The sequence below is a fragment of the Heloderma suspectum genome, chromosome 8 (assembly GCF_057233095.1).
Source record: "Heloderma suspectum isolate Gila_16-S chromosome 8, 16-S_ref, whole genome shotgun sequence".
NCBI lineage: Eukaryota > Metazoa > Chordata > Lepidosauria > Squamata > Helodermatidae > Heloderma > Heloderma suspectum.
Window position 1 is genome coordinate 5682049 of NC_139465.1, and position 24875 is coordinate 5706923.

The 24875-nt window shown below is 49.6% G+C and overlaps 1 protein-coding gene across 2 annotated transcripts in view; it reads left to right on the plus strand.

The window, feature by feature from the left end:
- The window catches only part of GSE1 (Gse1 coiled-coil protein), a 426514-nt gene that overhangs the window by 112940 nt on the left and 288699 nt on the right, over positions 1 to 24875 (plus strand). The window contains exon 2 of one of the 2 annotated variants that reach the window (XM_084812825.1): positions 10688 to 10847. In XM_084812825.1, coding sequence (XP_084668951.1) covers positions 10688 to 10847 — 160 coding nt within the window. Of the gene's footprint in view, positions 1 to 10687; positions 10848 to 16042; positions 16564 to 24875 lie in introns of those variants that run through there. The other variant, XM_084812826.1, reaches the window with a different exon arrangement.

Below are 24875 nucleotides of genomic sequence, written 5' to 3' on the forward strand. Positions count from 1 at the left end.
ACCGCTGCCCCTCCCACAGCCAGACTACTTCCTGCTTTACTTGTGGAGGGAATCTTGTGGCATATTGGCACGCAATTGGGGCCACCAGGAGAAATCCACAGAGGATACAATGTGGTTGAGGCACTCCCCTGCTTTTTGTGCCACCTAGCACAATGAAGAGTTCTGGAGAACTTGAAAGCTTGCACAACTTTGTAGAATCTTGGTTGTTCCTAACAAAGGTATTGCCCAACCTTTGAATTAGTTTGGTTGGTAATAACACTATATATGGGCAAAGCTTACTTTGAAGGGTAAGGCTTTGATGAATAGGGGGGAAAGGGGCAGCATCTAAGTCTTTATTTGCATACGCTTCAGTTGTGCTGCGTGTGTGGCCACCACTTGCATAATTACCCGCGATGCATGTGGGTTGCCATGTTGTAAGAACATAAGAAGAACTCTACTGGCTCAGACCAAAGGTCCATCTCCTCCTGTGTGCGGTTTCCAATGGTGGCCAATGAACTGACTGTGGGAAGCCCACGAGCAGCACATCAGTGCAATACCACCCTCCCACTCGTGTTCCCCAGCATACTGCCTGTGATATTGGAGGTAATATACAGCCATCATGACTAGTAGCCATTGATAGACAAATGCATGGCGAATAAGGCTAATCCCCCTTTTAAAGCCATCTCCAGATCTGGAGATGGCAAATTCCATCAATTAGTTATGCTTTGTGTTGCATCCATTTCAAACTGTATAATTTAACTTCAGGGCCTTACTCCTCTTGGGTGTTCTGCGTGATACTCTGCACATGTATCTGCATCCTGTTAAGCGTTGTTGTGCAGAACCCTTTTTGGGGGGAGTACATGAGCCTGTTACGAAGGTGTAGTACAGCCTTCCCCAACCTGGTGCCTTCCAGATGTGTTGGACTGCAAGTCCCATGAGGTTGGGGATGATAGGAGTTGCAGTCCAATACATCTGGGAGGCACCAGGTTGGGGAAGACTGGAACACAGAGCGTTCATATACATTCCCTCATCTCAGGGCAAGTGCCAGGAGGGGGGCAGCCTGACCCCTGATCTAGAGTTTCTGCCTTGCACTAAGATGGCTTTTTTGTTTCTCTTTGTTTGGATGGGAGCCTGCCTTTCAGATCAGTGCACAGTTTTCATGCAGTCTTTCTTAATATGCAGGGGTTTTATTTTAGGTGTGTCATTTATGTCTGTTCCAGTTACGCAAATCTCTGCATTGCTGCTAGGTTTTATTCTGGTTGTACTGTTATATTGTACTTTTAAGCTTTCATATTTTATATTGTTTTATGCTGCACTCTGTGGTTTTAATTTTTGTGACTCGCTCAGAGAGCTTCAGCTATTGGGTGGTATAAAAATGAAATAAATAAAATAAATAAATTATGCCTTCTGTTGTTTAACTCCCCCTCCCCCAAATTAAATAACATGCAATATATTTCATCACCCTGGAGTGAAGCTGACATCTTTCCCTGTAGGACCCCCTGGCAGGGACAGGGTGATGTTAATAGGCCGGCCAACTCTTGAGTAATGTACTGCTGGTGTCAGGAGGACTTGCTAATGCGCCCAGGCTGGCTGACAGCTCAATCTCTCCACGTTAGTGGCTGCAGTGTCAGATTCACCTCCTTGAGAATCTTTTGTCTTTTCGACTCATGGCCTGGCAAGGGAATCAATATGCCATCTGCTGAATTGACCTGTATGCACTTTCCGAGGAAGTGACATTGCTGGATCCTCAGTGGCCAGTCGCCTCCTAGAGTTCTCTGACACTGGCAATCTTCCTGTGCTCCCGAATGTGCTTTAAGCATGAAGGGGTGGGTTGCAGGAGCAGCCATTCTGAACGACTCCCAGGATCTGGGTCTGCACCCTAGTTATAGTTGCCCCTTGTTCCTGTTCATGGCAGGAGTGTGGCAGGTTCAGCAGTTTCTCTCTTCCCCCAAAAGCACCAGTTCAACTTCAGAGCCGTGTTGTGCACTGGCAGGAAAGCCAGATACCAATACTTCCAGCTATCCTGTTCATGCACGTGCACATGCACACCCCTGCAAAAATGCCGAGGGGTACTAGATAACGAGTTAGCACCCAAATCACTTGGCTGGGTCTCTAAGTGGTTGTGAGACTTTGAGGACATGATCAGGGCGAGGAAGCACTTCTCTTCCACGAGGGGATGGAGAGACGCTTTATCTGGCTGGACAGATCCCTCTTAATTGAGCAGATACTTCGCATTTGCAAACAGATGGCTCCTTTGCATCAATTATTTCTTATCTGTGTAATGGGGATGATTTTCTGACAGATAGCAAGCGGGGTGGGGGGTCGGCAAGCTGCAGAACGAAGGGAGTGCAAAGAAGGAGAAACAGTGCACAGAATAGCTTTGCTCCATCTCTCCCCCTGCCTCAATATTGCTGGAGAACGAAGAGAGGGCAAAGGAGAAACAGTGCACAAAATAGCTTTCCTCCATCTCTCCCCCTGTCCCAATATTGCTTTTGTGTTCTCCAAAGTATACATTAAAAAGAGGAGGAAGCCGTATACCATTGCACTGGGGGTTAGGTTTCCCTAAAGTCTCCTAAGCATCATGCCTTGGTGATGTGGCACCTTTGAAGGCCAGTGCCATCTGTCCGAGATAACAGGCCCTGGCATCATTTGGGAATGAGCGTTCGAGGCCTTCACTTAGGATTGAAGGCTGGACAGTTCATGTTTAGCTACAATGGCAGGATGAGAGCATGCCCATCTGGGGGCTGCTGCTGAAGAAAACCCAGCCAGATGACAAAAGACAGGGAGGCCATTTGGTGTGTCTTCTCAAACCTTCTGCCCAAAGCCAAAGGCCGAGACTCCCTCCGGGTTTCATAGGCTCCAGGAGCTGTTGCAGGGCATGTAGATCTTGGGTCCCCAACGTGGTGCCCGTGGGCACCGATGTGCTCCCAGGCATTTATGTTGGTGCCTGCAAGGCGCTTTGCCCCTCCTGATTTTTTTTTTTAAAGTTTAAAGGTAAAGGTGTCCCCAACCAGTCGTGTCCGACTCTAGGGTGCGGTGCTCATCCCCGTTTCTAAGCCGAAGAACCAGCGCTGTCCGAAGACGCTTCCGTGGTCATGTGGCCGGCATGACTGAACACCGAGGTGCACGGAACGCTGTTACCTTTCCCGCCGAGGCGGTACCTATTTATCTACTTGCAATGTCTTGCTTTCGAACTGCTAGGTTGGCAGAAGCTGGGACTGAAGACGAGAGCTCACTCCGTCACGCAGCACTCGGGTCTCGAACTGCTGACCTTCCAGTCTGCAGTTCAGCATCTTAACCAAGTTTGCTTTTTTATTATTAACCCTGGTGTGCTGCAAAATGAAATGCTGGCCTCCAGTGCCATCTTGATTTCCAAAAATACCTCTTGGCCTCATATGGGACCCAGGGGCAGACTTAGAAAATAAAATGGCAGGCAGCTACAGCCCCTACATTGTTTTGAAGCATGTCCAGCTGCCTAGGAAAAAAAGAAAAAGAAACACTGGGGGTGGCAGGGAGCATCCTGGGGGGCTAGAGGGGTGTGGGTGGGGAGCAAGGATTGTGATCTGCCCTATTGCCTGCCTTTTGGGGTATGTGGTGTGTGTATGTGTGAGAGAGAGGGGGGCGTTGTTTCTCTAAGCATCGGCAGTTTGCCTTCTGTGAAATGGGTGTTGGGGCAGAAAACTTTGGTTCAAAGAGTGGCTGTGTGTTTTGGAACTCAGGCTCCGCCTCTGCCTCATAGTTCCGTTCTTGGGCAAGTTACTTTTCTTTTAGTCTCCCCAGTTTGCCTTCTGGGAAAGGAGTAATTTATGACGGGCTGTGCCCACCATGGCTGCCATTTTACAAGTGGGCAAGCCCCAATCCCATGGCAGGCATATTGTGAGAGCACCCATGACACTTTCCACTGGCCCCCAAAGACCCCCAGGTTATTGTGTCTCATAAACCTCTGTCTCAGGAGATCATAGTCTGCACTCGAAGCATCCTAGCCAATGCCGGTCCAACCGCGGAGGCAGTTCCTTCTGCTTTGGATGCATCCCCTGACCTACCTCACCCCATCTGCAGTGTTGATGTGCCATCTCCCTCCCTGGGCAGGGATGGTGTCACCTCTATGTCTCATAAAGCAGCTGACACACTGTGGCTGCGAAATAGGTATTAAATTAGGAGATGGGCAGGGGAAAAAGTTGCCTTGTTAGTTCAGATCAAAGGGAGGGGGCTGTAGCTCGGGGGCAGAACACCTGCTTTGCAAGCTTGGAGAAAAGGTGAGTAAGGGGAGTCATGACAGAGGTGTACAAAATTATGCATGGGGTGGAGAACATAAGAACCTAAGAAGAGCCATGCTCGATCAGACCAAGGGTCCATCTAGTCCAGCATTCTGTTCACACAGTGGCCAACCAGCTGGACATGAGCGCAACAGCACCCCCCACCCATGTTCCTCAGCAATTGGTTTACATAGGCGTACTGTCTCTGACACTGGAGAAAGTGTCTTTGTCTAACCAAAGTTGAGAAAGTGGATAGGGAGACATTTTTCTCCCTCTCTCACAGTACTAGAAGTCAGGGTCATCACATGAAGCTGATTGGTGGGAGATACAGGACAGATAAAAGGAAGGGCTTCTTCACAGAGCGCAGAGTTAAACTGTGGAATTTGCTACCACAAGACATAGTGATGGCCACCAATTTGGGTGGGTTTAAAAGGGGGTTAGACAAATTCATGGAGGATGAGGCTATAGATGCCTACTAGTCCTGACGGCTACATGCCTAACTCCAGTATCAGAGGCCGTATCGGAGGGTGCTGCTGCACTCATGTCCTGCTTGTGGGCTTCCCATTGGGACAGCTGGTTGGCCACTGTGTGAACAGAATGCTGGACTAGATGGACCCTTGGTCTGATCCAGCGTGGCTCTTCTTAGGTTCTTATGTTCAGAAGGTCCTCAGTTCCGTCCCTGCATCTCCAGTTAAAAGGCTCTCAGGCAACAGAAGAGACCCTTCTTAGCCTGAGACCCTGGAGAGCAACTAGCAATCAGAGTAGGCAATATTACGCTAGACAGAAGAATGGTTCCACCTGGTATAAGGCAGCTCCTGTGTACCTAAATCAATATGTTAAATTAACCCCGTAGACACTTCTTCCTTCAGCCCTATATGTCATCTTCCCCTGACACAAGGTCTGTGCCACTTCAGCCTCTCCTACCAGCTCTCCTTCTTTTTCAGCTTCCCTGCCTTCTGCCACCCTGACTCTGGGCCTGCTTCCAACCTCCGTTTTCCAGCCTCCATCTTTGAATCTTCCCCTACTGATAGCACTCCTGTCCATAGGCCAGTTTTTTAAAAAAATTCCCCCATCCAAACTGATTTTTCTGTCATGGAAATTGCACTGTTGCCAGCAACATTCTTCTGCTGACACAGTCATCTTGAGCAGTTAGAATGCTCATGAATATTCCATGGCATCACTGGCAGCTCAGCCAGTGGTGGACCTGCTGCAGGTGACAGCCGGTCAACAGCCAGCAATAGCAGTAGGCAGTTGGAGGAACTGCTGGCTTTCCTCTTGCCCATGCCTCACTTCTTCTCTCATTATCTCTCATAAGGCCCTGCTTCCCCAGGGTCTCTGCGGGGCCTACCCTGATGTATGCAGCCAGAAAACATGATGTCTTCAGATCACAAGCAATTACCAAGCCCGGGCTGCATCAAATGCAGCTTAAATAGGGAGCGCTACTGGGCCACACATCCTTCTTTGCATGTTCTGAGGGTGGAGGAATGGCAAGCATTCACGAGAGCATTTTCTTCTCTTCCTCACAATTCTGGGGAAAATGCTAAGAGGAAAATCCTCACCCTGGGGCTTGCTGGAACAGGTCTGGTTAGCTGAGGTGCAGAAATCCACCCTGTGTTTTCCTGCATTCTGGCTGGCAGCAGAAGCAGAGAAGTGTGGTTGATCTTCCCAGATCTTAGTAAACAGATTGGCAGCCATCCCAGATAAGGGCACAAGTTAAAAACTGGGATGGATTCTTGCCTGAAGTGAGGTGGTGGTAGTAGTGACTATGCTTTGCCCAGCCTTTTTCAGCAGGGGGTATGCAGCAGCGGGTTGAGGTTCCCAGCATCTGTTAAAAGGCCCAGGGGTCCTCACAGGACCCTTGAAAGGATAAAGAATCATGCACACGAACTCTTGCCCCTTGGAGGAAAGGCAGGATAACAACTGTAATGAATAAAAAATGTAATGTGAAAATGCTGTGGCGCAAAGCGGGGGTGGATCTCCAGATGTTTGGAACTCCCAGAAGGCCTTGCCAGCATGGCCAGTGGTCGGGAATACTGGGAGTTGAAGTTCAAAACATCTGGAGATCTACTCCCCCCCCCCTCGGTGTAGAGCAGCCTTCCCCAACCTGGTGCCCTCTGGATCTTTTGGACTTCGACTCCCAGCATTCATGACCATTGGCTGTATTGGCTGGAACTGATAGGAGTCGAAGTCCAAAACATCTGGAGGGACCAGGTTGGGGAAGACTGGTGTAAAGTGGACTGATGACTCTCTCTCTCTATGCATGGTGTGGGTTAGCCATTAATAGAGAGGTGGACAACTTATCACCCTCCAGATGTTTTGGCCTACAACTCCCATCGGCCTTAGCCAGCATAGCCTAAGGCCATGGGAATTGTAGGCCAAAATATCTGAAGGGCCACAAGTTGCCCATCCCTGCATTAACTGGAGACAATAAAGTCTTTCAGCTTTGTTCCAGGTCACAATTACCTGTTGAGGGACTTCAGGGATAGACTTTAGTTTGCCTGGTTTGGCAGAATGGCCAAGAAGTTTCTTGTTGTTGCTTGCACTGGTGAGAAATGATTTTGGGATTTCAGGTCCTGCTGATGCAGTTTTCATTTGAACCATGCTTCCTGTACTTCCAAACCTAACATTCCCTCCTGTCTTTCAAGCCTGTCCCTTCATCTTGTGCTAAACCTTTAGGACACATTGTGCTGAAAGATCGCAGGGCTCCCCTCCCCTTGCTTCCTTATAATAGCTTGCCTTGCTAGCAACAAGCACGCCACCCCTCTGAGCCTGATAAATCATAGCCCGGATCTCTATTAACTCCTTATTAACATATTTGCATGCCTGGTGCAGGTCAGAGTGCAGATAACTTCTGAAGCATGTGTCCTGTCCACTCCCTCTGAGATACCACACTTGCTTTTCCGCAGGGCGAGAAGGTCCTCAGACCCAGGTAGCATGCAGTAAGCGGGGGTCGGGTAGCCAGGACTTGTCCCTTTGGAAGGCTGGTTCCTTCCCTTCCAGCTAAACCCTGGGTAACCTGCAATTGACTCATTTCCTTAACAGCTGAAATCTCTCCCAAAGCTTACCTTAAATGACCTCCCAACACCTCTCTAGCAGGAAAAGCTTTGATTGCTATTTTAAAGGAACAGAGAGGCTGAGATGGAAGAAGCTTGTTCATTCATCCAGGTAGGGCTGAATAAATTTTGCATCAGGAATTGATGTGACTGTCGACGTTATGCTAATCTGCATAGGTGTGCTTATTTTGCCTCATTGATTTCTGTGTCACCTCATCAAGGGGAGGGGCAAGGGAGCTGCTCCCCCCTCACAACCACCACTAGAAGTCTATTCAGCCGTCTATTCTGGCTTCCCAGGCTTCACCAGCTATTGCCCACACACTTTCAAGCTTGTCTTCACTTTCAAAGCTTCAGAGCTAGAAACTTGTTTGTCTTGGTTGTTGTTTTTGCTTAAAAGCGTTGAAATTTGAGTTTTTTGGGATGCGGAGTTTTGACATTCCTCTTTGGAGGGTGGGGGGGAGCGATTCATGGAAGCTCCGGGCTACGCATACAGGCTTTCCAGTAAGTGAATGGTTATGACCTCGACCCAAATTGGAGCATTTCACACAATGGGCTTTTGCTTGGTCCAGCAAGGCAGTTCAAGGCTCTTAGCCAGAGCATCAAAGGGCCCTGTTGCTTTATGCAGCCGCAGCACACAGCCCTGCAAAGCCTTTTCAGTCTAACCCCTTGCACATAAACTGTGGCCAAGGATATGGTCTTCAGCAGGCACGCGATGCGACAGCCTTGCTAAAGCTGAGTATGTCTGTTCTGTGACTACTTGGGGATCCCGTGTATGCTGCCTTGTGTTGCCTCAGCCAAGACAGGCATGCTGTCAACGAAGGAAGCCTGCTGCTTGCTTTCCAGTCACGAGAGGCTGGTGCATATCTCCTCCACTTTCAAGGGCAGGAAGCAGTCGCCCCCTGCGTGGAAGGAGACTCGCTTTCTATGAACGGTTGCACAAGAGACAAGTGAGCGGGCTGGAAGCTGCGCCCCTGACTCCCTTAACATGTCTTGGAGAAGCACGGGGTCACCCGTGCCCTTCTGGAGCTCTCCTCCTCGGTTCGGGGACCCTTCCCATGTCCCAGGCCCCTGCCAGGCCTAGGCAGCTGCAGGTGGAACACTGCCAGTTGGGAGTCAGCGAACGATGCCATTCCAGGGCTTGTGGGAGTTGTTGCGCGCAAGCGGTTTGTGCGCGGGGCATCACCATATGGGCCCCATAAATTAAAGTGTTCCAGGAAACAAAAGGTAGATTTATACCATTGCTTGTATGTGTGCCTCATTGAACCTGAGAGCTTTGTGACGGAGTTCACACAGGCCATTCGTCCTATCTAGCTGCCCTGATTTCAGAGGAGTAATCCTGGGGGGAAAAAATTGGATCAACATAAAAAATAAAATCTGTTCTGCATGTCAGCTCAAAGCCTGTGCACTCATAAATTGAAGAGGGAGAAAGAGAGGGGTGACAGGCAGGAAGAAGGGGGACTTCCCACTCTTGACTTCCGTGGCTCTTGTTGCGTGGCGAGCTTTTGCTTTCAGCTCCTCCATCCTCCTGCGTGTATGAAAGTCTCATCTGTACATTGCTTCTGGATTCCCTCTAAGGTGGCGATGGGGTTGGAGCAATATGTATGGAGCAATTCTAGAATGCTGGAGCTAAGGTTTTCCTGGATGCCAGGGCACCATGTAATCTATAATAATAATAATTCATGCGAAGAAAAATATGAATTATTTAGCTGTAAATTATGCTAATTATGTTCTTGTGCACAATATTCTCTATTTTACAAAATTTATTCTGCAGGGTTTATTAATCTGTGTAATTTAGTGTGCTTCTGCTAGACATGTGGCAAGGGCAGGAGGCTTTGGAGGGCATAGAAGCCAATTCTCCTCTGAACACCAGAAATCTTATTTGTCTTCTCTTTCTTGGCCAAAACAAGGGCCAGCAACCCTACCACCCCTCCCTGCTGCCCTTAAACAAAGAAGAAAAAATGCTGGAAACCTCACGATGCTGACTCTTCTGCCCAGGACCACATTCTTCACTTTTCTCATGCTTACATGTGTGGAATAGCAGCATGTTCACACACACACACACAGCCACGCTCATGGTAGGAGGGATAAAAGGTTGCTATTGTGTAAGACTCAAACTGGCTTTGGACAAGGGTGAAACTCGGGACTGGGTGGGGTGCACAACAGAGTTGTTTGCTGCTCTCGCCTCAGCTCTGGCTGCAACACACACTCCCTTTGATCCTTAGAGTCCTGAAGGGCAGTATTTGGGTTTCCCGCTGTCCCAGTGGCTGAGCACTGAGGCCATGGTGGCATTAGAGGCTCCGAGGTGGGAAGGAGGACCACAGCACAGGTTGTGCATCTTCAGCCAAGTGCTGCCTGGTGCAGGAGAATCCTGCCCTTGAGGACTAGTTCACGTGATGTCACTCAGACCTCTTTCCAGTCCAGGCTCAAAAGGCGTCTTGAGGTGAACTGTCCATTGGAGCAGTCTGCCTGGTTGTAGGTGTTTGTTGGCAAGCAAAATGGAAACCTCTTTTCACTGTGAGCTAGTCACCGTGGAGAAGTTTTTGGCGTCTGCGATTGGGCTTGCTGGGAGTCCAGGGACTGGGGGGGACTAGCCCATAGGTGATTCTTGGTGCAAAGCTGCTGTTTCACTCCACAGTTGCACCATCCCTGGATACTGGTTGCACAAACCGATTGCACATCAGTGTGAATCCAAAATACAATGGGCGTTGTAAGATGCAGATCCAGCAAAAGGCCAGGCAACGTCTTGCAGATGGTTATGAGGTGTCCTTTGATTCATGCTCTTTTTCATGCTCAAAAGTTTTCGTTGTCAAGTTCAGGGATGCAGAAACCAAATCTGTCTCTCCTGGGTTCCCAGTCTGGCCCTCTGGGGTTCCCAAGATGGCTGCACCCCCTCTCCCCCAACCATCGATCATTTGCGCATCACAAAAATGCTTTTGTGCAGTTTTTGCCGATTCTAACATGCCTCTTCTAAGGCAGTGAGAACTTTAAGCTTGAATATGCTGGTATTTTTGATACTTTAGCCCCACCCCTTTTGCATTTGGCCCCACCCACCCTTGGGATGCTGTCCCCAAGACCTTCTCCAAAGTGGAATTCAGCCCTCTGGCTGAAAGAAGTTGAACACCCCTTGTCTAGTTCTTAATGGGAAAAATGGGCTAGCTAGGTGGAGAGCAAACCCCTGCATTGGGCAGGGTTGTCTCATGACCAGTGAGCTGCTTCCTTCAGTTGCCACCTAAAATCCCAGAGAAAAACAATGTTTCCCCCTTCCTTCCCAGAGGTCTCAGCTGCTGCTGGGTTGTGCACGTATGTGTGGTGGGGGATTGGTGCTCCAGTCTTCGGAGACGAGCTCCTGAAAGACCCAGAAGGGGCCCTCACAGCCTTCCTCTCCTTCTTTTCTTCCAGACGTCGGCCTTTCCTCTGGAGGCACCTTCTCTAAAACTATTTCCCAGCGAGCCCACCCAGCGCCCGCTGGGCACCGCAGAGAGCACGGCTGCAGGGAACGGACCTGGTCAGGATTACAGGGCTGGCTTGGATGCGGAGGGTGCAGCCCAAACAGCTACAAGTAAGCATTACATTTGTCATTTCAGTCTGGCATGCATGTGTGTGTTTGCATGCACACAGGTGAAGAGATGCACCAGGTAGCAAAATATCTGGAATCTGTGCCTGTGTGTGTGAACACAGAAACGGGGTGATAACTAGGCTGCATGGAGTGTTGTCTCGCTTCTGAGGAGGGGAGAGATTCAGACAAGCTGCTTATATACTAGAGCAGCCTTCTTCAACCTGGTGCCTGTGCTGGATTACAACGTCCAGCACCCCCAGCCAAGGGGATGCTGGGAGTTGTAGTCCAACACATCCAGAGGGTATCAGCTTGAGGAAGGCTGTCCTAGAGTAATGAGACGAGTAGATTTCCACCCACAGGAAGTGGCACAGACTTGGTAGTGGTGGTGGTGTTAGTGGTGGTGGGGAGGCAGCACCGACCATTGCCATGCTGGGCCTGGATTCTCCAATGTTGTGCCTCTCTTGGTGTCCGCCAGGCTCCTTGCCCCTCCTGATTTTTATTTGGTTTCTTAGGATTTTAAAATTAACTTTGTTTTTAACGGGGAGGGTGACATGCGTGCTACAAAGCAAAGTGCTGCCCTCCCATACCATCTTTATTTGTGTTCAGAAGAGTGGTTTTGCTCAGCCCTGACCTCTGCCTTGTACTTAGATTCTTGGGCAAGTTACGTTTCTTTCCATCTCAACAGTTTGCCTTCCGGGAAATGAGTGTTTTGTGGCTGGCCATGCCCACTATGGCAGAATGAGCAAGCCCCCCATGGCAGCCATTTTGTGAAAGCACCCACAACACTCAGACCCCCAAAGTGCTCACCAGCCCAAAATGTTTGGGCAGCGGAAACTGAGCTATTCCTCTGTTTGTGAGCCAGATAATGTGTCTGCAGTTGGCTTTGTCTTTATTTAAGCAGAGAGGATTTTTTAAAAAGGCAAAAGGCTGTTTTGCAGCTGACTTGTCATGGCGACCCGAAGCAGGGCTCCAAACAACCTTAACAGTCTTAAAGGGGATTTGCCATCAGCCTGGTGGTGGTTCTCTTCGTGGTCACTAAGCGCGCAGGGCCTTCTTCACGCCAAGGCTTTCCTGGAGGGAATTCTGGAGCTCCCTTGCAGCTCCTGCCAGGATTTTTCTGGAACAGATGCAAGATCTTCCAGCTCCTGTGACTGAACCCAGATGTTCCAGCCCATATGTAAAGATCTCTCTTTTCTCCCTACAACTAATGTCTTGCTGGCAGGGGTCAAAGGAGGCCATGCTTGAGCTTTCGATGTCCCAGAGCCTGGTCTGGCTGGATGCCACCTCCTGGGAGTTTAACATCCTCCCCAGTCGGGAGCTGCAACATTCCTAGAGGAGGCGTCTCTCTCTCTCTCTCTCTCTCTTTCACTCCACCTTCCAGGCCTGTTCTATGCTGGGAGCCCTCTGGAGCATGGAACCCCTGCTTGGATGAGGCAGGAGTTTCCCTCCTTCAGCTGATCTCCCTGAGAAATCACAGGAGGGAGAAGTGAGTGGGACATGCCAGGGGTTCGGCTCGCTGAGGATGGGACCCATCAGGGCCTTCTGCTGGCAACAACAGCAGGAGACTGGGGCCACGTGTTCACATGCAACCGTTGCTTTAATTTAGCAAATGCATCATAGGCATTCCACCCCTGTGACGCTCTTATTGGGAGACAGTTTAAAAGTGAGACGACAGCAGGAGTGTGGTGACCAAGGGAGACCCATTCAGTTCCTTCCCACTGCCTTTTTGCCCTCCATAGTAAAGTCCAGGAAGCTGCCAAATCTACATCCATCCAGAATCCGGAGCAAAGGAGAGGTGCTTGCACAAATTCTCTGGATATCCAGTATTGCAGCCTTCCCCAATCAAATGCCCTTCAGATCTGTTGGACTGCAACTCCCAACATTCCCAGTAGGGAATGATGGGAGTTGTAGTCCAGCACATATGGAGGGCAGCTAGTTGGCAAAGGCTGCAGCATTGTTTACCTCTGTTCTCATGGGCAGCACCTCTCCAGATCTCAGATGGGTAGAGAGAGGTCTTGAGATCCTTTAAGTGGAGACGCACCTGAGACCTTCTGCATCTCCCCTTTGGTAGCAGTTCATTCCCCACATGCCAGGACACAGCTAGGCTAAGCACTGAAAAATGCCCTACTCTACTTCCTTCAAGGGACCCTCACACAACAGAGCCCCTTTGAGTTTCTCTACAGCCACCTGGTGGTATCGTTCTAGAATAAAGGGCCAGGGAGGGTCTTTGGTAATTTGTGAGCTATTTACTGCCAGCCAGCTGGGAGCTGGAGCTATGGGCTGGAACGGGCCACGTGAAGCTGCCTGTGTTAATTACCAGAGTCGCTTGGCAGAGACACTGAGTAATGGCATGTTAGATGCTGGCTGTATTTCTTGCACTGGCTCCTAGAGGCAGGGCATTCATGTTCCTGGTCAGGGTCTTGGCTGGCACTCAAGGAGGGAGTAGATGCCAAAGCTGTGCCAACCGCACGTGGGCAAAGCAAGGTCATGTTTGGAGGTTGGCTGTGCCACAGAAGATCTGCACACCTCCTCCTTTCCACATCTATTTAGGGCTCATTCTGACATAACATTTCCTTCCATGGAGGGATGCAAGTTTTACATGGGAGCCTGAGGGGCCCTGCAGAAAAAAGGATCGTAGGAAGTTTGGATTTTTTATTTGCATGGGGAGTGTTGGTAACCCGAAAACCTCACAGCTAACTACTTGCTATATATATGTATATGTGTGTGGGGGTGTGATAAACAAACTCCTTTAAGTGTACATAAAGACTGCGTGCATGAATGCCTTTTCTATATATAACGTACTGCTCACAGTTGGTTCACACACTTATGCTGATGCCACAAATGCATTCAACTCAGAAAATTAAGGGGGAGAAAAATAACAGACATTGGCTTGCTCTAGATTAGTGAAGGCAGGAAGATAAAAGTGCTTCTTTATACCTTGTGAGAATTGCTGATAAGGGCATTTGTTCCTTTCGAATCTGTAGAACAAAACATGGCAACAAAAAAAAAATGAGCGGGAGAACTCTTGGTGCAGCAAGCTAGTTGGGACCGGGTGGCCTGGTTCAAGCAGGGACCGAAGGAGTGAGAACCATTAGTGGGCTCATCCTGGCCATCCCCCTGGGAGCCCACAAAGGGTCCTGAGGGAAGAAATGTAGCAGGGCTCCCCTGAATTTACTGCAGGGAATGAGCTCATGGAATACACTGGCCCCTTGTCTGTTTTGTGTGAACCACTGTGGGCTAGAACATACCAATTGTTTTAATACCTGCCAGTTTAATTAGATGAGTTCTAGTCATTTGAGAGAGGAAGGGAATATGTAACCAAAAGGGGTAGCCATGTTAGTTTGTTGCAGCAAAAACAACAAAGAATGTTGTAACTCCTTAAAAACTAACACGTGTGTTGTAACTGAAGGCTTCATGTCCCTTCCCTTCCTCCTTTTCAGAATGTTGCTGTTTTTTCTGCTCATTATTAACCTTCTCCCTGGCTCCTTTCCTTGGCCAGGGGAAAAGATACAGCGCCATGGGTCTGCATGGCTGGGCTCTTGCTGAGGGCCCACACCTTGGCAGGGGCCCACTGACAAGAGCCTCCCCGAAGTTGCTCCTCCTCGTCTTCCCCACTGCAGCCTGCTTGTTCACCTGCCTCTCACTCTGGCCCAGGCAGTGGCGGCGGTGAGAAAGAGGAGCAGGAGATGCCACGGCCTGCTTGCTCACTGGTTCCTTGCCTGCCAAGCAAGCAGGTGGTGGCAATGATGAGAAATAAGAGGAAAGCAATAGCGCCTGGCAGACTCACTGCGGGAGGGGGCCTGCGGAGAGTGTCTTTCCCAAGGGCCCCATGAAACCTGGAGCAGGCACTGACCTGGGCAGCTGTTCTATTTCCCAAGCGCAACTCTACAAGGCTGGAAGACAGCTTTCTGAAAGGAGGTTCTGACAAGTCCTTTAATCCAGAATGTTCCTGCCTGTTTTGTGGATCCCCTTGCAGGCACAAGGACCTATCAATCGCAGGAGGCACTGCCGTTTTCTGTGTCTCCAGCAGATGGCAAGTCAAAGCCTTGAGTAAATAATCATGTACAGCTTGCCAGAAGCGCCCCCCCCCCCCCTGTCCAAGGTCTGCTTATCTCTGTAGGCTCAGTGTCAGGAAGGCTCTGCCATTCTGGCGTTCTGGCCTCACTCAAGTCCTGGGATCAGATCTTTGTTTAAATTTATGAAGGGGTCTATGCTTCACTCAAGGCAATTGACAACAATTCATAACGTAACGGAAATGCTCAGAAACTATCAGGAGGTCCAAGACACTGTGTCACCCCATGAGCTGCATTGCCACAGATGAGCTGCTTTCCTCCCCACTTAAGCCACCCCCCCTCAGGATCAAGCCCCTTCTTCACAGAGGCGTTATCTCCCCCCCCCCAGCCTAAGTCCTTTCCCTGCCTCCAAATATGACTGGCGTTAGCCCAAGGCCCATTGCAGGAGGTGAAATTCTTGCAATGGGCCGGAGCTTCACTAGTTTAATTTCAGCCTGCCTTGCAATGGTTGACAGCACAGGGGTTCTGCCTGGAGCAGTTACCGATCATATGGTCATATCCACAAAACTCCTCTCCTTCCCATGCAGTTGAGTGAGGCCTACTGTATAGGTGGCGGGTTGGTAGTGGTGGGACAATCATTTGTTTTCCTGCCTTCAGCCCACTGCCCAAGAAGGTGGTGTCCCTGTCACCACCCTTCGCAACAGCCTTCTCCCCTCCAACTTCATGGATGGAAAAATGCCCTGGGCCAGTCTGCAGGCTTCACCTGAGCCAGGACTGAAGCCCGGGAATAACCCAGGTAAAGGACGAAGAGTTAAGGAGAGTGTGTTCCTGAGCATGTGCAAAGGGCTAGCCCTTGCATGGTCCCTCTGCCCCCTGTCTGGGACTTGAGCAAGGGCGGTGGGCCTGGATCCCAGGCAGTGTGGCTTCCCCCTTTTTAAAAACAACCGGTCAAGGCTGCAGACCTCAGCACCCTGCGTTGGGAGTCAGCCGGCCTTGCTTCCGAGTTAGCGTTGCATGAGATTGGGGTGGCTGGGCGGTGCATCCCGCGGACTTGAGCGCGGCTTACTCCGGGGTAAAGGTACTCCGGGCGAGTTGCACGTGCTGAAAGGCGTTCGTTTTGCTGCTTGCCTTCCCACTTGGGGTTGGGGGAGAAGAAGAAATTCGTGCTCACGCCCTCCCTCCCAGAGGCATGATCCCCCCCTTCCCACGCACAGCCCTCCCTCCCCCTCCGCACGTGCCCGGGGCTGCTCCCCCCCCCCCGGCTTTTCCGGGCCGGGGATCGGCCAGCGGAGCTGCTGCCGCTGCGCCGTGGCCCGGTTGGAGCCGGTGAGTCACTCGGCGGCTGCAGCTCCTGGAACAGGAGCAGCCCGGCTGGGCTGGGCAGGGCTGAGCCGAGCCGCGCCGCGGGCGGGGGAAGAGAAGCACCAGAAGCAGGAAGTGGCGGGGGGGGGAGAGAGAGAGAGAGACGGAGAGCGAGCGAGCGAGCGCGCAGGCAGGCAGGCAGGCAGGCAGGCGCGCGCGCCGGGCTCTCCTGCGCAAAGTTGCGTGGCGCGCGGAGAAAAGTTTCCCCCCTGCCCGCGAGCCTGGCGGCTGGATGAGTGCGGCGCCTCGGGGGGCCTCGCTGCCGCCGCCGCCGCCGCCGCCCCCAGCAGCTGGCCCCATGGAGGAGAGGAGCCCCCGCTGGACCGGCCGCCCCGCCGTCATCGGTGAGTGCCGCTGCCTCGCGGTCTTCCTGCGCCCATCGCCGTGGCGTCTGGGCGCGCGCGCGCGCGAGCTTCGAGCGCTGCTGCTGCTGGCCGCTTCCTCCCACCACGGGAAGCTCGATTTGATGCCTGCGGGCCGGACTGGTGTGGATTCCGGACTGGGTGGGCGGCAGAACTTTTTAATTCTTTAACGGGAAGCGGGGCGGGGGCTCAAATCCTGGCACTTGTGCGTGGGGTGTCTGGCTGGCTTGCTGGCGGCACTCAGTGCCGCAGGAATGATCTCTGTACGTGCTCAGAGATGCTCACTCTCCCAACCGCCCTAGGTAGAATGGTGTGTGCATGTACAAATTAGTAATGGCCGCTATGAGGCCTGGTATTTCTTTTAAAAGGAACACAGGTTTTTGGGGCTAGGCCCAGTAAGATCCCAGGACAGGAATCTCCCAGTCTAACCCAGGAACCTTTTATTGATATATTGGGTGCAGGGAAGACACTCTGCCTATGTTTATAGGTCCTCACTTCTCAAGGTTTAAGAATGAGTTGCGACAGTCAGTCAAATTCCCCTAAGGAAGGTCTGGTGGGATCATCCAGCCTCAGGTTCAGCCCTGGGGTAGGGGGACCCCCTGCTAGTGTTTACTTATTTTTATTTATTTCTAAGAGGCATTCGTCAGCCAGCAGTTGTGTGTGCTTTGGGGAGGCTTGGAGAGCTCCCAGAGCTGTTGGCTTGGTATCAAGAGGTCTAGCCTCATGAAACAGAGGTGTCATGTGTTTCGGGGGCTGTGGGGGGTGATTGGCACAGGGCATCTTGGACCACGTATCTCTGCCTGCTTCATCGCTGCTCTGTTGGCTACCCAACTCCTGCCTGTGAGCTTGTACTTCCAGCAAACCTTTACTACATCTGTTAACCTGAGGCACTCCTTGCCACATGATGCTGCAGAAATGTTGTGTCGCAACAGCTGCTGTTCTTGGAGCAGCACTCCCTTTCTCTTGTGTCTAGTGCCACATTTTACATTATTACTATTACTACTACTACTACTACTATTACACTGTTTCTCATTTGAAACAAATCCTGAAGTTGTTTGTTTTTATTCTTCTGTAAATCGCAACAAAACAAACAAAACAGACCCCCCCACACGCACACACATACACATACAATAGTACCATGAGGCTAGTTCAAAGATAGCTCATGGTTGGGGGAAAGCCAAAGAAAAAAGATACATTTTCAGTAAATGCCTAAAACACGCCAACGTTGAGGCCTGATGTACTTCAGAGGGGAGATCATTCCAAGGGATGGAAGCCACTGCAGAGAAGTCCCATCTCCTCATCATTGCCAAACAGAAATCTGTAGACCGTGGCATGGACAGCAGGGCCTCCCCTGAAGATCGTAATGGCCTGGCAGTTTGGTGTAGGGTTGATATACATGCAGTGGTCTCTTGTTTTTATTTATTTATTGCATTTATACCCTGCCTTTTTTCCTTTTGCAAGGAACCCAAGGCAGCTTGCATTATCCTCCTGCTCTCCATTTTATCCTCACAACAACAACCCTGTGAGGTGGGTTGGGCTGACAGTCTGTGACTGGCCCAAAGTCACCCAGTGAGCTTCTATGGGGACTAGAACCCGGATCTCGGGGCTCCCAGTCCAAAACTCTCACCATACACCACACTGAAGTCTCCCTTGACTGTGTGCCTCTGGGGACATGCCATGGGTATGCATTCATCTATAGTGCTTCTAGGAATGCATGTGAGTTTATTGGATAATTTCTAAAATTCATGAATATGTTACATCTGAGCCAGCCTTTACTGCATGACAGTAGCCACCTGAAATTAGGGCAAATTCTGAAGTTGTCTTTTCCCTATTTGGGCCTTTAATAGACATTTAGGGAAGTGGCTGGAGACAGGAAGACAGAATCTGAAGCATGCAGCTGAGCAGCTTGGATGCACATGGCCTAACGTTGGAGCATTGTCTCTCCCCTGCGTGCTCACATGTGTCTTAGGGACTCACCGTGGGAAGTTGGAATAGATTTTCATGCCAAAGCAGCCTCAGTATAGAGGTGAGATGATCCATTCACATAAACAGTGACAAATTGGCTGCTTAATATCTAAGAAAAGAGCAAACAGAGTTAAGTAAAACCATAAGGATTATTACCGAATATTTACTTATTTTTTAAAAACATTGTATATACCGCACTTACATCCTAAAGAGGATTTCAGGTTGGTGTATACAGAAGTTAAACATTCAGTACAATAAAACGACCTAAAATCTGAACATAAAACAGTAAAATCAAGAGGCATAAACTATTTCAACAAGCTTAAAAGATCCAATTTTAAATTTTTAAATGTGTTTTTATTCTTAAAAATGCCTATGCAGATATAAATGCAGATTAACCTGGTGCTGAAAATAATACAGTATTAGTGCCAGACATACCTCCCATAGGAGGGCTTTCCAGAATTGGGGCACAACCACGGAGAAGGCCGTCTCATTTGTAGGTGGTAATGCACTTCTCTTGTAGAAGGAATACAGTGAAGGGCCCCTGATGATCTTAATGCACAGGCAGGTTGAGATGGGAGGAGGTGCTCCTTCAGATATTTGGGCCCCAACCTGTTTAGGGTTTTAAGGTAAGCACCAGCACCTTGAAATGGGCTTGGAAGTGAATAGGCAGCTAAAGTAGCTCCTTCAGTACTGATATAATATGGCTCCACCTAGGCAAACCAGCTAGGATTCTGGCAGCTGAACTGTACTAGTTGGAGCTTCCAAACAGTTTTCAAGGGCAGCCCCATGTATAATGCATTACAGGAATCCAATCTGGAGGTTGCTAGAGCATGGATCTCTGTAGCCAGACTAGCCCTATCAAGGGAAGGCTGTAGCTGACAAACCAGACAAAGCTAGTAGAAGATGCTGTAATCCACCAAAGTCACTTGGGCCTCAAGAGCCATGGTTTATGCCAGTCATGGTTTATGCCAGTCATGGTTTATGCCAGTCATGGTTTATGCCAAACATGGTTCATGCCAATCATGGTTCATGCTAGCCGTGGTTTGTTGCTTTAGCCACAAATTAGCTAAATTTAGTCTTGCAGATGAGCAAAAAAATGGCAGCTTGTTTTCTCTATTTCTGGTTTGTTTCTCGTCTGCCCATTTTGAGGCAATGTGCCAGTGTACATCAGTTGGTGGGGAACACAACTTGGAGCATGCTGTTGCACTCCTGTTCTACTTGGGTGGGGGGTGTCCCACTGTGTGAACACAATGCTGGACGAGATGGATCTTGGTCTGATCAAGCATGGCACTTCTTATATTCTTATGCCAGCTTTCAGAGAGGTTTCATTTTCAGGCTGCTCTTGCTGAGTGCCTCTATTTCTGGGCAGTCAGCATCCGAAACAAGCTAGGGATAAGCCATGGTTCTGGGTTCAGACATCACGACAAACCATGGTTTAGGCAAGTCAGACTTCATAGGCCAACAACAAGCCATGGCTTCTGTTTGTGGTTTATAGCTGGTTAACAAACCGTGGCTTGTTTGCAGGGATGGGTTCAGACACAACAGCCCAGTTTGCATGGAACAACAACCCAGATTATTTTTAATCCCTGGGTTGTTGTGAATGTGGCATCATGCTGGTGCATGCTGCCCAGTCGCTCCTACTATCCAGCATGATGTATGAACCAGGAAGTCTGTCTTCTCAGGGGAGAGAGAAGACAGAATTCAAAGCCATGCAACTATGTTCACAACAACCCAGGGTTTAAAAAATTCTGGTTTGCTGTGACGTGTGAACTGGGCCAACAAGGCGCATTTCAGCAAACCACACCATCGCTTAGTGTTATGTACGACCAGGCCAGTGTTGGATCCAAGAGTACCCTGAAGCTGTGCAAGTGCTCCTCCTGAGGGAATGCAGCCCCATCCAGAACAGGCTGTACACGAACTTCCGGGACCCGGGAACCGCCACCCCCCACTACTTTGGTCTTGTCAGGATTTAGCTTCAGTTTATCAGCCCACATCCAGCCCATTACTTGACTCCAGTTGGCGGTTCAGTGTCTCCACAAGTTCAACTGAATCTGGTGACAAAGAGAAATAGAGCTGGGTGTCCTCAGCATTCCCCGAATTCCCTGAATGATCTCACCAGGTGGCTTCATATAGATATCGAAGAGCATGGGTGGTAAGATGGGATGTTGCGGTGCTCCACCGAAATGCTGTGGAGTCAAGCAAGGATCGAGAATGCAGGTAGTTGGACCAACCTTTCCAGGCATCTGTTCCGTGTTGTCAGGCCACATCAGTTGAAACTGACCCCATAAACTGGACCAGATGGCACAGTAGAGACCTCACTGTTGGTGTGCATAGGCGGGCACATCCTCACAACTGGTTTAACTCCTCAAGACATACATGAAGTTAAGACAGTCTAAGTTGCTTGCGGGGTGTGTGTGTATCTTTTTCTGATTTAATAAAGGACAGTAGTTTTTGGCTATTTGAGTTTGTATTCCTTTCTGCAGTCCCTGTGCCTACAAAATAAAGTCTTTCCAAGGCGGTCTACAAGATAAGCAGTGAATCCAGTAATAAAAAACAATTAAAAAGAACATATCACAAAGCCCACCAGCATAAAAAAAAGTTTTAAAATGGAATTCAAGAGCCAGCATAAAGACAATAAAGTTTAACTATAGAAAGTTTTGCGGAACAGTAAGCTTATCACAGCATGTCTAAAGATGGTGGAGGGGGGGGGGCGGGTTGGTGGAGTCGCATGTGAAAACCACAAGTGGCACAACTTGTAACCCACCAAGCCTAATGTAGCTAAGTGTTGTGGCCTGGGAGGTGTTCGACAACACCCTTGTTGTGCAGTCTTGGGAAGGCAGCAAAACCAGGTTTATTGAACCCCTTGTGGGCCACCTTATTGGTTGATGGGCTGTGATCAACTTTAAGTATCACATTTCATTTGTCATTCCATGAAGCTGAATGGTGGGAGGAATGGTGGGAGATTCAGGACAGATAAAAGGAAGTACTTCATCATACAGCACATAATTAAACTGTGAAATTGGCTGCTACAAAACGTAGTGATGGCCACCAAATTGGATAGCTTTAAAAGGGGACTAGTCAAATTCATGGAGGATTTATTTATTTATTTATTACATTTCTATACCACCCAATAGCCAAAGCTCTCTGGGCGGTTTACAAAGATTAGAACTTTTAAAAATACAATATACAGATTTTAAAAGCCAATTCCATAAAAAACACATGAACAGAACAATATGCAAGGACTTATATCTAAAACAACTTCAACAAGCAATCTCAGAGCAGACAACCATAAACATAAGCCATTCCAGGATCAATTTAAACTTATCATATGCTGCCAAATGCCTGGGAAAAGAGAAAGGTCTTAACCTAGCGCCAAAAAGATAACAATGTTGATGCCAGGCGGGCCTCATTGGGAAGATCATTCCATAATTCGAGGGCCACCACTGAGAAGGCCCTCTCCCTTGTTGCCGTATTCCGAGCTTCCCTCAAAGTAGGCAGCTCGAGGAGGGCCTTAGATGTTGAGCGTAGTGTACGGGTAGGTTCGTGTCAGGAGAGGGGCTCTGTCAGGTATTGTGGTCCCAAGCCGTGTAAGTTTAGCAATGGCTACTAGTCATGATGGCTATATATTACCTCCAGTATCAGAGGCAGTATAGTGGGGAATTCAAGCAGCAGGGTGCTACTGCACTCACGCCCTGCTTGTGGATTTTCCATAGATTGGCCATTGTGTGAACAGAATGCTGGACTAGATAGGCCTTTGGTCTGATCCAGCATGGCTCTTTTTATGTTGTACGGGCCTGGCACAAGAAAGTGGTCCTTTTACCACCAGGTGTGCTAGAGGACTTGAGGGTAGCTTCGGTGTTTTGGAGGAGAAATGCCATTTTGGCACAGCTAACTTCAGAGAGGCAAGTACAAGTACCCGTTTGGACATGTGAGGAAGCACCATCAGCCAAATATGGAAGTGGCCATGCATTCGCTTGGCGGAGCTTCCCCATAATGCGCCAATGCACTAGCAGAATGCCTGTGTACATTGTGTGTGTGTGTATGTGCGCGTGCATGCGCACAGTTAAAAGGGTAGAGGTGTTTGCAGGACATGACATTCCCACCCTCGCATCATGCTGCCAGTTCTCGGATGTGCAGGTGTGCCGTTTTCTGGATGAGCGCATCAGTTTGTGTCCTCGGAGACCTCTGAGTGTTTGCTGTGTCTGGCCAGAAGTAACATGGGAGATCAGCAAGAGGAAAGGCAGGTGGGGACATACCTGTGAATAGGGATGGCAGAGAATTCCGCCACGGATCTCGGTGAGGCCGAATGCCAGTGCATTCGGCCCCCCGAACTCCTTGGTGGAACGGCCTGCCACCCCCCCTTCCCCCCGGGATGAGACTTACCTGGGGCGGATCTTCCTGGCGGCGGTGGCTCCGGCGGTGGGTCTGGCGGCGGCGGTGGCTGGTCTTCTGACTGGCTGCCGCCGCCGCCATTTGCAATCTTGTGTAAAAAAACAAACAAAAACGACGTGATAGGCTACGTAAAGATTTACGTGGCCTATCATGGCTGGGTTTAAAAAAAAAACAAAACCATGACGTGATAGGCTACGTAAAGATTTACGTAGCCTATCATGGCTGGGTTTAAAAAAACAAACCCGCGTATGCAAATGGCGGCGGCTACGGCCGCCGCCATTTGTGTTGCTTATTTTTGGCCGTCTTAATCTACGTAAATATTTACGTACACTATGACGGTGAAAATAAAGGGGAACGCAAATAGTGTAGCGGGTGCTATTTGCGTCCCTTTTTGATTCTCCATTTTAGCCTATGTAAACATTTACGTAGGCTAAAACGGTGAATCAAAAAGGGACGCAAATAGCGCCTGCTATGCTATTTGCGTTCCCCTTTATTTTCGCCGTCATAGTCTACGTAAATATTTACGTAGATTAAGACGGCCAAAAATAAGGAACGCAAATGACGGCGGCCGTAGCCGCCGCCATTTCCGTACGTGGGTGGTTTTTTTTTTCCCCCCCAGAGCCCTCCGCAGCTGGAAATCCGGCTGCGGACAGCTCTGGCCTGGCTGGGCCTGGCTGGCTGCTCTGCGGAGCTGCTGCGGTGCACAGCCGGCAATGGAGGATTCCGAGGGGGGAGGAACGGATCGCCCCCCCCCCATCAACATAATCTGCGGAAAGGTAAGTGACTTTCGTACATCCCTACCTGTGAACGGAATAGATGCTGCACAGAACACTGGGATGAAATCATCTTTCCCCCAACCGCTTACAATTGAAGGTCAAAGACTAAACTGAAGGAAAAGTCTCCAGCATTTGTGACAATGGGACTTTTTTTGGAAGCACCGCTTGGGCTATTAATGTCCTCCTGCTTTAGATTGCTGGCTGTTGCTTTGAAGTCCACCTTCGTCTCTGTTTTCACTGGCTTGCCTGCAGGATAATTAGAAGGGCCAGGACTTAATTATTTGCTCTTTTTAGCTGTGCTCCCATTTTACAACTTGTCTGAGTCAAAGAGACATGATTGCTATGGAAAGGAGCTCTGCCTAGGAGCCTGGCCCTATGGACTGACCCAGCGACTCCTCCATTCTAAGATTGGCTTGGAATCTATCGGGGTGGGACCTGGGATCCACCCTCCTCCTTTGGGTTTGTGGCTGGATAATTTCGGAGACATTGCCGTCCCTTGGTTCTGTGCTGTGCAATGGAGAGTGTGATATTTGTGTTGTTCAGAACTGATGCTACGAGCTGTCTCTTGCTTGCTTGTCTTGGAAAATTGGAGCTGGTAGGACAAGGAGTATTTTCCATGGTAGGGAGTAGAGTTTGGGCATTGTTATGGTGCATTGTATTCTTGAGATATGTGAGGTTAAAGGTCCTGGAATTCTGCCTTGTTCTCCAGCTTTCAAGATTGTGTTAGCCTGTTGATCAGCTTTCCCCCATGGGTGCTGGTAAATTTCTTGCTAGAACACAGCCCTTTGGTATTGTCAGGCCTGGGACAGGCCCACTTCTTCCCTGATGCTCCTGTGAAAGAACCTCCCCTGCTCTTTTGGCCATCCAGGCTCCCACCCCTGCAACTCTGAGATGTGGCCTCACCTTGCTTTTGCCTCCCGGAGAAATGCAGTGAGGTCTTCCCTTAACCCAGACCTCTTTGATGTGGCATAAAAAGAATTACCAAGTGGATTTCTTCCTCTGTAGAATGGCAGAGCTCCCTGAAGTTGGACAGTTCACATCACTGTCTTGCCCTGTGAAAAAGCACTCCATGTCCAATTAGAAACTAAAAGGAGTTAAAAACAAGCTGGGAATCGGGGTAAGAAAAAATTTGGAACAACTGTCTTTTAAAAGAGGTGTTTC